This window comes from Emydura macquarii, unplaced genomic scaffold, assembly GCF_026122565.2.
Source record: "Emydura macquarii macquarii isolate MOO-44397 ecotype Brisbane River unplaced genomic scaffold, CSIRO-AGI_Emac_v2 contig_1551, whole genome shotgun sequence".
NCBI classification, from domain to species: domain Eukaryota; kingdom Metazoa; phylum Chordata; order Testudines; family Chelidae; genus Emydura; species Emydura macquarii.
In genome coordinates, this window is record NW_027131688.1 from 6,657,994 (window position 1) to 6,676,826 (window position 18,833).

The 18,833-nt window shown below is 42.5% G+C and overlaps 1 protein-coding gene across 2 annotated transcripts in view; it reads right to left on the minus strand.

Moving 5' to 3' along the window:
* SOS2 (SOS Ras/Rho guanine nucleotide exchange factor 2) overlaps positions 1 to 18,833 on the minus strand; it is an 89,295-nt gene that overhangs the window by 54,844 nt on the left and 15,618 nt on the right. The window contains exons 1-6 of one of the 2 annotated variants that reach the window (XM_067554737.1): positions 17,184 to 17,326; positions 12,389 to 12,514; positions 8,691 to 8,822; positions 5,284 to 5,448; positions 4,590 to 4,793; positions 2,605 to 2,748 (exon numbers count right to left, since the gene is read on the minus strand). In XM_067554737.1, coding sequence (XP_067410838.1) covers positions 2,605 to 2,748; positions 4,590 to 4,793; positions 5,284 to 5,448; positions 8,691 to 8,822; positions 12,389 to 12,514; positions 17,184 to 17,189 — 777 coding nt within the window. In that variant the 5' untranslated portion in view covers positions 17,190 to 17,326. Of the gene's footprint in view, positions 1 to 2,604; positions 2,749 to 4,589; positions 4,794 to 5,283; positions 5,449 to 8,690; positions 8,823 to 12,388; positions 12,515 to 17,183; positions 17,327 to 18,833 lie in introns of those variants that run through there. The other variant, XM_067554736.1, reaches the window with a different exon arrangement.

Genomic DNA, 18,833 nt, shown 5'->3' on the forward strand with positions numbered 1-18,833 from the left:
AAAAAGCATTGAGTATGGATTTGCCAACATCAAAGGATAGACAATCCACTTCTTCCCTGGGTAGTTTCTTCAATGGTCGATCTCCCTCACTGTTAAATTTGTGCCTTATTTCGAAATTGAATTTGTCTGACTTCTGGACAGGCTTTGTACTTTGCAGATAAAAAGCAACGCTCTACGTACATCAAGGGAGTGAAGCTGCCATTCCTTATTTAAGGTCTGCAATCTGAGAAAGAAGATAGGCATATGGGTTGGTTGAGATGGAAACGAGAAACCACCTTCGATAGAAATTTGGGATGAAGGCACAGTTGCCACCATAAACATCAGTTAACCAACCTTCCTCACAGAAGTAACAGCGACCAAGAAAGTTACTTTCTTAGAGAGAAAAAGAGAGCAGGAGGCCAGAGGCTCAAAGGGGGGCAGGGAGTCCATTAATGCTGTGAGGACTAGGTTGAGGTACTACTGAGGAGCGACAGTCTAGATGGGCAGGTATTTGCATACAAGGTCCTTCCAGAATCTGGCAGTCAACGGGTGGGTGAAGGCAGAATGCCCCTCCACAGGAGGATGGAAGGCACTAATGACAGCTATGTGCACTTTGATGGATCTGAGAGTGAGTCCTGAGGCGTTTGGAGAGAGAAGATAATCTAATAGCATGGGAATACCAACGGCCTCAAGGGTAAGGCCTCTGTGCTGGGCCCAGGCAGTGAAATGAGCCCACTTTGCCTGGTGTGATTACCTTGTGGAGTCCTTCTGTTATTGGAGAGGATGTCTCGAACCCCAGCAAGCTTTCCTGTGCTAGGAGAGGCATCCATCCAAAAAACAAGCTGTCAGGCGCAGTGCCCTTGGGTTGGGATGTCAGAGCCTGCTGTTGTGTTGTATGAGTGGCATCAGAAATGCTGGTCGTGGGAGTGGAGGATGCTTCAATGTGTGGAGAAGGAACCAAAACTGGTGAGGCCAAAAAACAAGGTTACTTACCAGTAACGTTGTTCTTTGAGATGTGTTGCTCATATCCATTCCAATATAGGTGTGTGCGCGCCCCGTGCACAGATTCCCGGAACTTTTTTCCCTAACATGCCCTGCAGGGTCAGCCCAGGAGCCCCCTGGAGTGCCGCACTCATTTTGCGGTATAAAGGGCGCTGCTGGCCCCGCGGGCCCCCAGTTCCTTCTTTCCGCCTGTGACGGTTGATGGAACTTCTGCCTCTTGCTGTCTGCAAGTAGCATTCGGACCCTAGCTTGTTGTTCGACTCTTCTTTGAAGTTCCATGTTAAGTAGTTGTTAATAGTTAGTTAAGTAGATTAGAGTAAGTACCCTTAGGGGTTCCTGCTGAGCCATGCCTGGCTCTACGGGCTTTAAAAGCTGTGACCTCTGCGCTAAAGCCTTTCCCGTGAGTGATCCTCACGACTGCTGCCTCCGATGTCTCGGAGAGCAGCATAGAAGAGACAAGTGCCGGATCTGTAAGTCCTTCAAGCTCCGGACGCAAAAAGAGAGGGACGCCAGGCTGAAGGCCATCTTGATGGAGTCCGCGCTCTGGCCAGCGTCTGAACCATCGTGGTCTCCGACGGCACCGAGCGTGTCATTGGTGTGGAGTGCTCCTCTGGCACCAGCACTGAGGCTGAAGGTGCCTAAGAAGAAAACGCGGCCCGAGGCCGCACCTATGGACTCCTCCCTGCGACCGGGACAGCAGGGAGAGATCAAGGAGATGCCCCAGCCACGTGCCGTGGAGATTACTCCAGCACCGGCGTCTCCACGCAGGGAGCCTCCCCCACTCCTGGGGGTGGGGGAAGCGCCCCTGCAAGGGCCGTCGATGCCGGAGGCATTCACTGCAGCACGCGCCCTCAGAGCCATGCCCATGCCTCCGTCCCCCCCTTGGCCGAGGGCTCAGGGACCTGCGTCTCAGGGCAAACCCACGCTGGGTGGCCCCGGTGGGTGGAGACGTCCGCAATCTAAGTCTCCTCCCAGACGGTCACGGAGGGCCATGTCGATGCATGCTCCTATGAATTCTAGGAAGTCAAGACTGCATAGGGTGTGATTTTTCAACTTTGATGTTCACTCCTAGGGAGGAGAGGAGTAGAAGAAGCTGGGACGTCAATTCCCGAACTTCTTTTCTGGACCATGACGCCAGCAGCCAGTCATTTAGATAAAGGAAGACAAGGACTCTTTGTTGCCAGAGGTGGGCTGCTGCCACAGAGAAAACCTTTGTGAAGACTCGTGGAACCGTGGTAAGTCCGAACAGGAGAACGCTGTATTGGAAGTGTACTGGAAGCGTGGACCAGTAGACACTACTACTTTGAAAAACTCCAGCTTTGAGCTCATGGCGCATGCACATTTCCCTCTGTGGAATACAATAGGGACCACTACTCAGAAGAAAAAGTTCCTAGTGTAGACCAGCCCTTAGTTTAATTTTGAAAGTGAATTAAGCTAAACCGAATTATGGTCATTTCAATTCTGAATAAATGTGTCTACACAGGTTAAATGCAGTTTTGCTAATCCACTTTAAAATCATACCATAATGCGGATTCATACCGTAATTCAGATTAATTAGAACCATGGATACTAGCTTAATATGAAGATACAAAATATTCATATGAAGTGATTTTACAAACCCACCTCTGCCAGATCTTCAAAGCAGCTGCCAGCCAAAGGATGAGGACTACTTTCGTCTGTCATTTCAACAGTATCCTCAATCAACCCCAAGAGCTTCACAGTCAATTCATGAATATCTGAAATGTTGCTAAAGATCATCTCGATATCCTGAGAAAACAAAAACTATGCGTAAGTAGTATTTGTTACCATTTCCTTTACTCTTATGCAGACATCCAAGTGTTTCAAATAAAGTCTGAGCTATCTAAGTTTTGTCTACACTGGTAGCAGTGTGTAGGGCACACGTAGCTACATGCTGCAGTGAAAAGTAGGCTGTGTCCACTCTGTCAGAGCCTCTCCCGTGCTGCCTCCATCGTGCCAGAGCCTTTCCCTGCAGTGTGGAAAAGCTCCAGCAGCATGGAGGCAGCATGACACTGCACTGCTTGGGCGCACAGCAAGACACGGAGGGTATACCCACAGGATTCAAGTGGGCCTTTACTCGCCTAAGCAGTGGCTCGCTGTCTACATGGCTATGCAGTGCCTGTACAATACGTGCTGCTATAAGGAGTGTGCGGGTAGACGTACCCTAAATAGGGAGGAGACAACAGACAGAGAGGGAGAAGGAAGTCAAGTTCCAGATGCCATTTCAGGCTGAGCAATCATGCTTGGGCATATTCACTTTGATCCAACATTGCACAATTTTTACTTTTAAATGCCCAAGAGCATGGTGCACTATCCACTCCAACATCCAAGAGCAGTGTTTTGTGAGAGACACTTCGTGCTATTCACTAGGTAGGACAATGGGGTCCAACTTTTTTAGCCTGTACACTAACAAGCCATAATCAGGAGGGGAGGGGAAGTGTAAAGCTGTCATTATTTCCCCTCCTTCACTCTCCTTGCTTTTCTCTCTCAACTTAAACTGAAGATAGAATGTAAACGCAGCACCCAACTCAGGTCTCCATAACAAAACTTTATGATCAAAGCTATTCAGTCACTTTTTCAGAATACCAGCGAGGCGTGGCAAGGGAAGTGGTAGCTTCCTTTTTCTAGCGTCCCATATGTCAGAAACACCCCCATCTGGGCAGTCTTCCTCAACCTATCACCTATGAAAGCATCCTCCCCCCTTGACTCCAACCTCTGAATGACATCCGTTTATTCTCCAGTTGCCTCCAGTCTTGCCCCACTGCATCCAACCACCAGGAATTCATTCCATCTCTCCCCTGCACATACCCTAGCCCCCAAATCTCTCTCCCCCTAAAGAAATTTCCCCTTTCCTGCCAATTAAGGTAAGTTACCAAAGTATTGCATCTGCAGTCTTTCTTCCTAGCACACTCTTTCCTAGGAACCCAGCTCCTCTACCTGCTGCTATGCTGCTTGCTTGGTCCCTTTTCTCCTTCACCTCTTATTAAGAGCTCTTTGCTCTCACTACACATTCCCCTCCTCTTAAATGAGTAGCAGCTCTGAAGCTGCTTTGCTCTTCACTGCCTCTGCTTTCTAGAGCAGGGGGAGGGGAGCAGTTATTGGGAAAAACATATTTTCAATTAACAGTCAAGGACAGATTTTCTTAATGGTTGCACATTAGACACACTCCTGGGATAAAGGCTGTGATCCACTGCAATTTCTGCAGATACTTGAGAGCACAGAAGTAGAATTCCAAATATAAATTTGAGCATTAAAGAGTATTAACTGCACTTGCATGTGCAGGTGTATAACTGCATCAGGAACAGACCTTCCATGTACCTGACCATCTGGCACAATAACTGTTGTTTGCATCTAACAGGGAACTTTGATTTTTAAACCTTGCTCTGAGAATATTTGTCAGACTGCTACTTGCAGTCCGTCCCTCTTATTTCAGGCACCAGTTACCCTATTTCCGTTATACACTAACATACATATTACATTAAATTTCACCTACTCTGCTACAGTCAATGTACATTTGCTAAGTTATGGCTGAGAATGGATACAAAGTATTTAAGCATTAAAACACAGTAATCTATTAAAAAGGGACTTACATTTGGTGTGAACAACTTTCTATTAGATAGGAAAGCTTCCCGAAACACTTTTATTATCAGATTCAACTCTCGTAGATATTGTCTTTCTTCTGCAATTTCAGTTCTCACTAGGTCATAGTAATTGAGTTCACCTGAAGAAGAGGGTTCATCTTCACAGAGCGAAATCAAACCAATAACATCCTGATCAAACATATCCATCAAAACCTAGCAAAGAGTGAAAGTCAAGTTTTTATACAAGTCTGATTTCATTCAAACTCAATGGTCTCAATTTGTTCAAAAACTAGTCAACTGCATTTAACACAATACTTTCTGTAATAGCGATCACAAGGGTGTAATGTTGAATCTTTGGCAGGATCAATTGCCAAGCAATTTTTTATAATGTAATGCAGTAGGAAAACAAGTTAGGCTTTGCGAAAGAGGGTTTCAGAAGAATACAAGACATCCTGCAAAAGCTGTTGTCTGATGATGAAGATATCTGAAATTCAGCAAAAATGGTTTCTAAACAATTTAATTAAGATGAAACTAGAAAGACTATTTTTCCTAAACCAAATAGAGTGGAGAATCTACCTTTACAAAGAGGTGTTGTAATAAGGATAATCGTAACTGTATGATACAGTTGGAACTAAAGGACAATGTTTTTAAATAAAACGTAAAGCCATTTAAACATCAGCATAGCACATCAATTATTTCTTACCTTATCAGCACACATAGACACTTTAATGTCTTGCTGGGAGATTTCAAAGTGTCGTATATTGAAAACATAATTTCCAGCCAGTTTTAAAATGTCAGCTGAGATGTATTCCAAAACAGCCACAATATAAAGAGAGACATGATAATCTACTTTATAGCCTAGCACCTCCTGCAAATTAAAAAAAAGAACATAGTAAAACCACAGTCATGCCTAAAAGTTATTCTTACATTGAGTGTCATATTTGGAAGTAAGATATTAGCATTTTCACCAACAGGATCTTTGCTTTCAGTTACCAACTAACATGCAGATGCAATAGCCAGAGCACTGAACAGAAAACGGGAGTCTGTGGCCAACAATATTCATGATATTCAACAATATTCCAAGAAGGAGCTTGGAAACACTCCACTGTCACACTCTGCCTGCTACAGAAAACATGAACACTTATAGAGACATCCTTCCCTAAAGGTACCAAAAGTATGATTGCTGGGATTTTCAAATCCCATTGAAATTAAATGACTTCAGTGGGACCATTCATGTGCTTAAAATTATGCACACCTAAATCTTTGCAGAATCAGAGCCTAGGCATGGAAACTAGAGGAAAAATTATTTTTCCTTTTAAATTATTTTTAGTGTATGCGCCCTTAGTAGAATTAAAAATTGTATGCCCTTAATCTCTTGTAGGCTGTAATTCAGGTTAGCCTACCCATTATCCTGGAACCTTTGGCCACTGTCAGAAGACAGGATATTGGGCTAGATGGACCATTAGTCTGATCCAGTATGGCTGTTCTTATGTAACCTTACGTTACATAATTACGTGAAGTGGTCAGACAAATCATGTGTGCAACTGAAGAAGTCACGTACAGTATTTATATTCAAATTAATATGAAGGGGTTATATAAGCTATGGGAGAAAAGAAAGTGGAGTAGAAGAGAAAAGAAACGGAAGACTTTGAAATGTTTTTGAAAGGGGAACAACAGGGTGATATTTTTCATGTTCTGCAGATGGTTTATCTCACCCCACACCTTTTGCCTGATACATATTTGTGATAGGACCATCATGAATAAATACAGATAGGCTTGTTCATTTTCATAATAGCAATAATCTGTTATCATGCCATCATATATCTTGGGATGCATCATTTAAAATCAACTACTACCGTTCTATATGCTTGCCCACTAGCTGATTTTACAAGTTCAATGAGTAATCTTTAAAAAGAAAAGCATTATGCAGAGCTGCTAGGTTTTCCTTCTCAACAGCTACCCCCAACCACTGCAGTAAACTAAGATATTATACTCAATAGATAGGAGGATGATTATTATTCCAGAGAGAGAGAGATTGATAAGGCCTCCAATTTTCCTGTTAAAGAAGACAGACAGCAGATATGTATTCCATTGTTATGCTAGTTGCTAACTTTATTCAGCAATGCTACCATTTGACAGAAGGGATTTCCTTTTACACTTTGGAAATGTGAAACATGGAGAGAAACAGACTCACGTAATACCTTAAAATAAGAAGAAATGTTTGTATTTTTAAAGACTGACTTAGAGATGAAAAATGTGTGAATACTGTAAAATTAATTCAGGATAAACTTATGTTTAAAAAAAAACCCATTTGAAAAGACAACAGGATGTCCAAGAAATTGAACTTCCAGGCTCTCGTGGTTTCTTCAAAATTAACGAGTGGCACTACTAGTTAAGAAGCAAAAGCCAAACAAGAATTTTTCCTACCGTTAAGTTTGATGTGGGGATACATTAGACAAACCATAAGAACTTTAGAGTGTTAATTCTTTCTTATAACTGTACACATTATAGCACATCAGTTTTAATTTTTTTAAAAACCCTTTAAAGTAATTTGTAGTGATACAAAAGAATGTTGCCACATGTTTTTTAAGAGCACATCTTCACATGCTGGTGTATAATTTTGTATTTAAATATTTCCAAGCAGAGATTTCCAACATAAATTTCTAAATAAGTTACGTTTTACTATCTGTAGAGAAGGAAAAGGAGAAGCAACTTTAAGAGCCAGACCTATTCTAGAAATTGAGCAGTAAGGGTACCTGAAATCATAACAAGTCTAGTTCCCTTCAAAGCAAGTGAGCACTTTGAAACAAATTTAAAAAAAACCCATTGTTTATCCTGACCTTAAAGAAGCTAACTTACTAAACTGAAGACTAAGTATATCAGTGTTGCAGTACCAGCTATTTCTTCACTTAGAAAGATATGGCCCTTGCACAGAAGGCTAATTAAATATCTTAACTGCAGCTATATTTCACTGTATAAATAATATCTTATTATATGTACAGATCAGAAATGCTTCCCAAACTTTGCTAATCTTTGATAGCCCCCTTTTAAGGTATACTTGTAAATTACTCTTAATGTAAGCCATCAGAAAATGACAAGTTTTCAAAAAGCCTTTTATTCCCTAGTTGTTTCTGTTGTCTCTATATAAAATGTCTTGGTCACAAAACATTCTAAGTCACCTACTGACATTTGGTGATATGGAACAAGTATGAATGACTAAAGGAATACCGATTCACTCAAACTTCCTCCCCATAGCCTTAGGAAATGGAAAGTAAGGGATATCCCTCTTCCATTTATACTTGCAGCGAAGTAAAGTTAAGTCAGCTATTGCTATGGTCGCACTGATCTGAAATAAGGAAATACTATTCTGCTATGAAAAATGCACTAAAATAGCACCAGGGGATTAAATGTTTGTGACTCAATGATTTCCATATCAAACTCACTCAGTTTGAAAGTAATATTCACCTGTCAGCCTTGCACACTCAACCTGGGATCAGAGTGTCAAGTTGGCTACTTTCCTTCTGAAACCTCCACCCCATAATAAATGTTTTGTAGTTCAAATTAGGGCTTTTATTATGCCTTGGCAAACCCACTGGTGTCAAATTATGTCTCAGTGACAACTCCCGACTCCAATGGGTCTGCATGAATGTAACCGATTGAAATTCAGTAAACATTTCTGTTGATGTACAAGGAATGGTAAACACCTCTATCCCTCAGCTGTTTTTTCTCTACAGTGACAATACAAAGCAGCTATTAACAGTGACCAGAGAGAACTCTGAATACATACAAGAGCAGATATGTGGGGGGTAAGGTGCCACCATTTTCTACATAATTACTTTTCAGAGTAGAATCGCACTTTAATAAGTGAGGTCTACAACAAGAGAGATTCAGAAATTTGGTTTAGTGCATTTTACAGATTAATTTCCATAAATATAGTTTACTAAGATGGCTAGTTTTACTCTTCCATTCAACATCAGAAACTGATCTGGATTTGTCTTTTCTTTTCTACAATAGTTTACACACAAATTCAAAAGAAATATTTAAATACACTATGCTAAACAAACAAAATGTAGCTTAAAGTAATAATTAACTCAAACTTCTTTAAAATACCTTTAACAGGGGATGTATCTTGTCCACAGGTAGCAGGAGAGGGTTTCTTCGTTTTCGTTTCTCTATAGCAGACTGCGCATCAGCGATAGCCCACTTGTCAATTGGATGAGGAAATGTCTTTTGAACTCGCTCCTGCCCAAACATATGAAATGCAGTTTAAACACAGTCAGCATACAGAAGCTTGTAAAAGTCAATCACCTACTTTCTCTATTCATGTTTCTATCCCACTGTTTCTACCTGCTCCATTTCTCTCTCAACTCTTGGGCTTTTCTCCTTTCATGCAGTCCCATCTCTAAGACTGGAACAGTCTTCTGCTCCCCATGGAATAAGCATCCTTTCAAATCTCTCCTCAAAACAATCCTTCCTGCCCTTTGCTATTTTTATGATGATAGCATTTGGGGGTTCCGACTGAGATAATGGCCCAAGCATACAGAGCACTGTACACACACAGTACGAGAAGATCCTAAAGAGCTCTCAGTCTAAATGGACAAGACAAAGGGATATTGCTCCCACTTCACAGATGAGGAACTAAGGGTTTGTCTACACAGCAAAGAAAAACCCGCAGCTGGACCACGCCAGCCAACTCAGGCTCCTGGGGCCTGGGCTGCGGGGCTGTTTCACTGCAGTGTAGACTTTCAGGCTTGGGCTGGAACCTGAGATCTGGGACCCTCCCACGCAGCAGGGGCCTAGAGCCCAGGCTTCAGCCCAAGCCTCGATGTCTACACAGCAATGAAACAGCTGGGCAGTCTGAGCCCTGCAAGCCTGAGTCAGCTAGCACGAGCCAGCGCCGGGTGTCTAGTTGCTGTGTAGACATACCCTAAAGCAGGGGTGCCCAACCTCCAGCTCACGAGCCATATATGGCCCACCAGAGCATTTCATAAGGCCCGTGGCCTGCTTCAACACAATTTACTAAACTCCATTTGTTAGCATTTTGTCATCGTGTTTACATCATTTTAGTTTACACAAGGAAGCATGAAGAATCCGTTTGGCCCACACAAGGTTGTGTTTAGGTTTATGTAGCCCTCCTGTGTAATAAGGTTGGGCACCACTGCCCTAAAGCACAGAGATGTAATTTGCCCACAGTCACTGAGAGAGTCTGTGACAGAACTAGGAACTGGACCCAGATGGAAGGCTCTGTTCCTTTCTCCATGGCCCCAGAAGGGAGTCCTGGGCAATTGCCCTTCTTCCCCATGGGCCTTCATGTGGGTTGCTGCAAGGTTCTCACCTCCCTCAGTAACCTCGCATGTGACACATGGTGCCATCATACAACTCTATATTATAGCTGTCACCAGAGCTGACTGATAGTTTTCACAGCGTCTAGGCAAAACTGACATCTAGATGAGGGCCAGATGGCTAATGCTCACTTCAGACAAGACAGAGGCTTCACTCATCAGCTGCAGGAATCATCCAGGAGATAGGTCCCCATAATAAAGGGCTTTTGCCCACGTTTACAGTCGGATGTATAATCTGGGAGTCTTACTAGGTGCAGAGTTCTTTTAAAAGATCACACAGCAATACTAGCTAACAGTCGCTTTTGTCATCCTGCACCAGGTAAACAGATTGCAACCTTTCCTATCGGATGCAAGCCTTGCCATAGTTATCTACAGCTTTATGACCTTCACATTGGGTTACTGCAATCAACTTCACTTGGTACTGCACCTGAAAGCCACCCAGAAAACACAGGTAATTTGGAAGGTAGCTGCCCACGGCTTCCTGTTTGTAGTTGGAAACAGTTCAAAATGCAATTCAAAGTGTTGTTTCTAATCTATTTAAACCCTTTATGGTTTGGGCTTTGGGTACCTTAAGCTTGTTCCTGATCACATTTATGCACATGCTTAACTTTAGATACAAGTAGTCCATTTAGTCCAATGGGAGCCACTTGCATGTGTAAATAGTTGCATGAACTGGACCTGAGATCACCGCTCTCCTTGTGTTCTATCATGACCACTGAGAACAGCTGCGGTGTAGAGCAAACAACGTCCAGATTTAAGCATCAGTTGTCTGATGTCAAAGTGATCTCCATGAACAGACCTTGACTCATTCCTTCATTGGTCTGGCAGAGTTTAAGTCTGTTGACCTTAAGGACACACTACAGTTTTTGGGAACTTGCCGTTACATTTTAAACATACCTTCTCATTTTTAATGAAATAATGAAGCCTAATTAGGTCACATCATTATGTGCTTTTATCAATATTGTTTCACTATTTCAAAAAATTAAAAAATACAACTAAAACTAAATCCTATGTATAGCTAAAATCTTATGTGCTGAGACATCTCTTTGCTTAGTTAAAGTATTGGCAATTTTATAAAAGAGTAGCATCTCTCTTTTCTCTAAGAAACAATGTATTGGGACTCTTATAGGCATTAAGTTTCTCTCTTAAATCAATACTGGTGTAACTAATAAAATATATACCTACAATCTTTAGCTGATACAGCATTCTGTGGAACATAATCACATCCAACAGGAGATTATTAATACACACACAAACTTATTTAATCATTCCTTTTACATTAGAAGACAAATTACATGGTTAGCGAGCAGGTAACAGTTTCTAACATGGCAAAGCATTGCTCTATGTTCTATGAGACTGGAGATAGAATACAGAGCTTTTCACTTCTACATCGAAAGATCAAATCCAGACTCTGCCAGTGGTAGCTTGAAATAAAGAGGGCTACTAAGGCACATATGCAAAATAAAGCTAAATAAACTTATCAAAACCATTGTACAACAATATAAAACATCAATCATAAACCAATATTAACAATTAACCAATTGACTCAATGTCAAGTAATGGATTTAAAGTCACTACACACAATAAGAATCTCAAAATCACCCCATCCCATGGGCAATCATTTTTGTAAATAAATATGTTTTACATTTTTATAAGTATTCACAAATGAAACATTTCCACTACAAATCTGTAGAATATTAGAGGAGAGCATCACCTTGTAGTGGACTGAAAGTGCCTTACATACATAGGTACACTTTGTCTAATATTCTACAAAGCCAGTCAAGCTGTTTCTCCCCCCCCCTTTTTTTTTTTTTTTTTTTTTTTTTTTTTAAAGAAATTCAGTTTTTCCAATGTGAAGATTATAACAGCTATTTAAAATTACTACATAACTCAGGGTGTATCTGCCAAGAAGCCTAGCCCATTAAGGTCCCAATTCTGTAACCGACAGTGAAAGAGACAGCCAGCTGCAGGAATACAGAGCCCCGCTGAGTTCAATAAACCTCCACACAGTCACAGCAACCTGCCCACTCACTATCAGTTGCAAGATCAGACTCTAAATCAGTAGTTTAAATTCATTACATTACGATGTTTACATTTTGCTTCTGTGGATTAACTAAAAAGGAAGAGATTAAATTCTACAGTTTAAGGTCTATTTTAAGTAAAGCAATACAAAAACATCCACAGCTAGCTATCCTTTTCTGCACTCGTTAAAAAACACAACAGATATTGTTTTAAATATTAAAAGATAACTTCTGAACGGAAGTTTCGTAACTAATTGCAACTCAAATGAAGCTCCATTTCTGAAAACAGAACACTGACTAATTTTTTTTTTTAAAAGGCCCTACTATTTTTATTCTACCTTGTTATAAATTAAACTTAGATTACTTACAATAGTTGAATACCGTCATTCTGTAAGCAAGCACCTATTTTACAACATTATAGTTAAGACAGCTTTGCCATTCTCACCTCTACATCTTGGACAGTTCGTGGCTGTGCAATGCATAGTTTGTTTAGCAGCTGAAGTATCAACTCTTCAATATAATAGAGGGAATCTTCTTTTGCTGAAAAATTGGGATGAACCTGTTGCTGAACCTGCACAATAGAATTATTTTTTTCAATCAGAAGCCGCATTGAAGGATGTATGGAGGAGCATATGATAGCAAAAGCAGATTAAAAATACTATTTAATATATTTAATAGTCTTGCAAATTCCCATGCATGCAAGAAAGCATCATACTCCCCCTACGTAGTACATATAATGGCATCAACTCATGCCATTATCATTAAGCTTTCATTTAATGATAAAACCAAAAATAGTTGCAAAGAAAATTTTAAACTTTAAAAATGTGAATCAAAAGCAGACTGGTACAGCTGCCTGGACAGTGAGAAAGCAACTGTAGGGGTAAGATCCCCTTACCCTACCACTGGCTCAGCAGTAGAATGATTGAGGGAAGAGCTGCAGCTGCCTCCATTAAAAATAGCAGTATTGATTAATTTGCTTGGGGGGTGGGGAGGGCAAAGAAAGAATGAACAGACTGGAGGAAGAGATCTGAGGAGCTAGGATGGTGAGAAAAGAGAATTGACGAATTTGACAGAGAACAGAATCAGTGACTTGGAGTAAACGAAAAGGCCCAGGGTGAGTGGGTTTGAGAATGGATAGGGCAACTCAAGATAGAGAGTTGAGAAGGGGTGAAGTAGCAAGTGAATTGCTGTTCTGTGTGTGAGAAAAACAAATGTGAAGTGTGTATTTGTGAGAGGAGAGACTGGTGTGAAAGGTGCATGGATGAGCAACAGAAGAAGAAAGTGAGTGTCACTGAATTTTACTAGATTAGGCACAAATTGAGGCTAGCTAACCCCAACATTTTGCCCAGCATACGCACAAGTTAGTAATACCTTTCACCTCAATTTAGCTGGTTGAGATCAAGTATAGGCTTCCCCTCCCCCAAGGTCAACCTCAACCAGTTAAACTGAGGTAAAATATGCTAACCTGTGTTTACACTAATGGAAAGGTCAGGGTTAGCTAACATGGTTTAGAAACTCTGATTTATCCTTGATCTCTTATCATCTTAGACAAACACTGAGAGAACATCCAAATACCCAATTCACCCCAGCAGGATATGAATCAGAAAAAAGAAATACTTAGATCTTAAATTATAGCCTCCCACAAAAAAACCCAAACATTACACAAACAATTTTCCCATGCAAATTATAGATTACGTCATCTCAACAAGTGACTTTACATTGTTATTTATTGATGGCAGTGTTTACTAGGTACTTTCAAGACACAAAAGACAGACAGTCCCTCCTTTCAAGACCTCACAGTCTGAAAATTACATCCCTGAGGTCAAGTTCTGTTCTCTGATGCACGCAGGCTGCTCCTTTTGAAGACAATGGGAGCTTCCTGTACCCACTGAAAGTTTCTGGCATTCAAAAGGGCTTCTTTCAAACAATACCTGATACAGTGATGGATGACTAATACTTAATCATTCCACATTCACATGTACATTTCAGAGGAGGGATATAAACAAAACATGTACTCCATGGTCTCGGTCCAGGATATCTAAAAGACCAGAAAGCTTCAGGAAAAAGAGTATGGTTAGACAAGGTGGGTGAGGTAATGTTTTTTTGGACCAGCTTCTGTTGGTGAGAGAGACAACCTTTTGAGCCACACAGATCTCCTCTGGCCAGGTCTGAGGAAGAGTTCTGTGTAGCCCAAAAGCTTCTCTCTCTCATCAACTGAAGTTGGTCCAAAAAATGAAGTTACTTCACCCTCCTTGTCTAATATCCTGGGACTGACACGGCTACAACAACATTGCATACAAGAAACACCATGGCTGATAAACTGCTCTTCTGGTGCAATGGCATTCTCAACAATAAGAGTAAAGCTTGTCTGTGGGGGAGGCAGAACTTTCTTCAGGGGCTGTTCGAGGCTGGGGAATCAGAGAATAGTAGGACTTAAAGGGACCTTGAGAGGTCTTCTAGTCCAGTCCCATGCACTCAAGGCAAGACCAAGCATTCTAGGCCATCCCTGACAACTGTCTATCCAACCTGCTCTTAAAAAGTCCCAATGATAGGGATTCCACAACCTTCTTGGGCAATCTATTCCAGTGCTTTAACTACCCTGACAGGAAGTTTTTTCCTAATGTCCAACATAAACCATCCTTACTGCAATTTAAGTCCATTTCCTCTTATCCTGTCCTCAGAGGCTAACAAGAACAATTTTTCTTCCTCCTCCTCTAACAACCTTTTATGTATTTGAAAACTGTTATGTCCCCTCTCAGTCTTCTCTGCTCCAGACTAAACAAACACAATTTTAAAATCTTCCCTCATAGACCTTTAATCATTTGTGTTGCTCTTCTCTGGACTTTCTCCAATTTGTCCACATCTTTCCTGAAATGTGGCACTAAGAACTGGACACAATGCTCCAGTTGAGGCCTAACCAGAGCAGAGAGGAAAAATTACTTCTTGTGTCTTGCTTACAACACTCCTAATACATCCCAGAATGATGTCGCTTTTTTTGCAACCGTGTTACACTGCTGACTCATATTTAGCTTGTGGTCCACTATGACCCCCGGATCCCTTTCTGCAGTACTCCTTCCTAGGCAGTCATTTCCCATTTCGTATGTGTGTAACTGACTGTTCCTTCCTAAGTGGAGTAATTTGCATTTGTCCTTATTAAATTTCATCCTATTTACTTCAGACCAATTCTCCAGTTTGTCCAGATCATTAGAGCCCTGCAAATCCATGGATATCCGCATATAAAGATGTGGACATTAGAGGATCTTTTTTTGTGGATGGCAGATCAGGTGCGCATCTCAAAGACGGGGAAGCAGCTGTCTGTACTTCATAGCTTTTGCGGCTGCTTCCCCATGTTTGAGATGGGGGTGGGGGCTGATCACCGATCAGCTGATCCGCGGGGCTCCCCTGCCTGCTGCCAATCAGCTGTTCCACGGGGGTCCCTGCACAGCTGATTGGCAGCAGGCAGGGGAACCCCATGGAACAGAAGATTGGGGGCCAGTCCCCACCCCCATCTCAATGGGGCAAGGCTTCTCTGCCTGCCGCCTATCAGCTGTTGGGTAGCTGCCGGGAGGTGCTGGCCCCCGAACAGCTGATCAGTGGCAGAGGCTGTAGCAAGGCTGGCCTCCAAACAGCTGACTGGGGACCCTAGAGCTGCAGGTGCGTGTGGGTACGTATGACTACACTGCGGACAGTGGTCGGAAGTCAGCTGATTGGGGCGAATCGAATGCGGATCCACATTTGTGTACACGCGCAGAGCTTTACAGATCATTCTGAATGTTAATCCTATCCCCCAAAGCGCTTGCTACCCTCCCAGCTTGGTATCATCCGCAAACTTTATAAGCGTACTTCCTATGCCGTTATCTAAATGACTGATGAAGATACTGAACAGAACTGGACCCAGAACTGATCCCCGTGGGACCTCAGTTGATATGCCCTTCCAGCTTGATTGTGAACCATTGGTAACTACTCTCTGGGAACAGTTCTCCAACCAGTTTTGCACCCACCTTTTAGTAGCTCCATCTAGGCTGTATTCCCTAGTTTGTTCATGAGGAGTTCAGATGAGACAGTATCAAAAGCCTTACAAAAGTCAAGATATACCACATCTACCGCTCCCCCCGCCATCCATAAGGCTTGTTACCCTGTCAAAGAAAAGTTGGTATGACACAATTTGTTCTTGACAAATCCATGCTGACTGTTACTTATCCCCGTATTATATTCTAGGCATTTGCAAAGTAATTGCTTAAATATTTGATCCATTAAGTTAAAGTTAAGCTGACTGGCCTGTTAAAGTTAAGCTGACTGGCCTGTTAAAGTTAAGCTGACTGGCCGGTATTCCCCAGGTTGTCTTTATTCCCCTTTCTATAGATCGGCACTATATTTGCCCTCTTCCAGTCCTCTAAAATCAATCCCATTTTCCACGACTTTTAGAACATAATCACTAATGGCTCAGATATCTCCTCAGTCAGCTCCTTGAGCGTTTCCATCAGATCCTGGTGTCTTGAAAACATCTAATGAACTCTCCCAAGAACAAAGGACCATCATAAACCTCAACATTTTCCACTCCAAGTGCAAGGTACATTTCTTTGACCTGGACTTCTCTAATGCAAACACATTACAAGAGGCATAAATCAAACATTTATAAAAACCCTGCCAAAACAAGACACTCCATGCCCATGCTTCTCCCTTTGGGGAGAGTATGAGAGAAAAAACAACACAACAAATGGGCAGTCGCACTGCTTAATGCATGACTGGAAGCCACTCAGATACTTCAGTTATGAGTGAGGTACAAAAACCTATATAGAACAGTAACGAGATAAAAAAGTAGTCATTAAGGAGGACTGGGTACATCAATCTGATAATGGATACCACTGTTAGATAACTGGGAAATGATGACTTGCAATGAAACTTCCCCACACCCTTCAACTTTAATTCTGTCCTGCATAGGGATGCCAAGAAGAGGGGCTAAAATAAGGAGGGGGAGCTGTGCCCCCACTTTAAAAGCAGAGGGGGAGCTCCTACTGCCTGATTGGTGTGGCAAGAGCTCTCCCCTCATGTCAGCCCACCTTAATCATTAGCCAAGAGAAATTGGAGACATCACTTCTTAAGTCTTTTGTGTGATCTCTGCCACTCAGAAGGAACTACTCCCCAAATCAACGGAGTTACATTGCAGCACAGGAGAGGAGCAGCAACTGGAGTGGGATGTACAGTGGAGCCACGGACTGCAGTGCTAGACCCACTCTTACCTGCATCAACCCTGCTGGTTGCCAGAGGCACAGGCACTCCTGCAAGCCTGTGCTGGCTCTCAGCAATGTGGATGCTGAGGAGTCTGAACCCCATTTCCTGGTTCCAAGCTTGGAGTGTGTGGGAGGGGAAGCACTGAAAGGGTGAACAGTACGCACCTACAGTTCCTCCTCCATCTGCTGCAGAGAGCTGGGAAGAGCATGGGGAAAACAAAAGGAGATTTAGATTGCTAGTACTATTCCATCGATGGCTATTGGGCAGGATAGGCAGGGATTGCGGTTTGCCAGAGGCTGGGAATGGCTGACGGGATGGATCACTTCATGATTATCTGTTCTATTCATTCCCTCTGAGGCACCTGGCATTGACCACTGTCATGACAGGATACTGGGCTAGATGGACCACTGGTCCGACCCAGTATGGCCATTCTTGTGTTCTATTCCAAGAAACCAACTAATTCATCAAACTGGGACTGTGCTACTAAATCATAGGAAATTGACTGGCTGGTGTGGGCAGTGTGGGGGGCTGAGAGCCATCCACGCAGCTCCCTGCCAGCAGCCTAGCTGGTCCCTCTTCAGCTCTCAGCTCCCCATTCCCAGCTGGGAGAAGGGGGGCAGCCACGTGGGCTTCTTGGCTCCCTCAGCAGGAAGCCTCCGGGTAGCAGCCCAGGGGGAAGCAGGGAGCCAGGGGCAGCCAGGCTCAGGCTGCCCGGCTTTCTTGTCAATTTGGAACCATGAAATTGCCAAAACAGCCAAAAGGCGATGTAAGTAACAGTGTCTACACAGACACTGCATCACCCTACCCACACCAAATAAAGCCCTATGCCTCTATGGAGGTGAAGTTATGATGTTGGTGTAGTAGGGCACTTATGTGGGTGGGACACGGCTGTAGCATGTACGCTGACATAATCAGATCGATGTAAGCGGTCTTACGTCAACCTAACAGTGACTACTTTATCCTTGTCAAATCTGATATAAAGGTGCATTAGTCCCTAGAGCCTTAAGATCTCTTACCTTACAAACTGAAGACAATGCCACCAAGAACTTTACCTTTCTCATAAGAAACATCAGCTCACAGGTATGAGTAGCTCAAACAGAGCTTTCACCAGCTTTGTCAAGGCCACATGGATGTCTCCCATGACACAAAAGACTAAGGCAGAGGATTTCTAAAAGCATCAGGCTCCACACATTAACATGAACAGAAGGGGCTGCAGACACTGATACTCTTGATAGATCAGAATAGGTGCCAAATGAATCTAGATGGCATTAGTCTAAGTTTATACTCTGGCAGATGAAAATCAGTTTGGGGACAAAGGAAAAGCTTTTCTAGGGATTTGTTTCCATTATGGCACATGCCTTTTCAATTTGCAAGCTGAAATCTATACAGGGGATGGTTTTCCAAAGGCCAAGAGAATATAAACCATCTGCTTAGATACACCATAATACAGAGATCTCACCTACCAGGAGCCATTCTGTCAGAGAGAGGGACATGGACTGTTTACCCTAGGTTAGAGCAAGCTACCCTAATTATGGGTGAATAGCTGAGGCCAAATATTCAGCTTGATGGATCAGCTGTGGTTCTCAACTGCTGCAGATGGCAAAACTTGAGGGGACTAGGAGAGTCATTGAACCTTTGATCTCTCCTGAGTTGGGGTG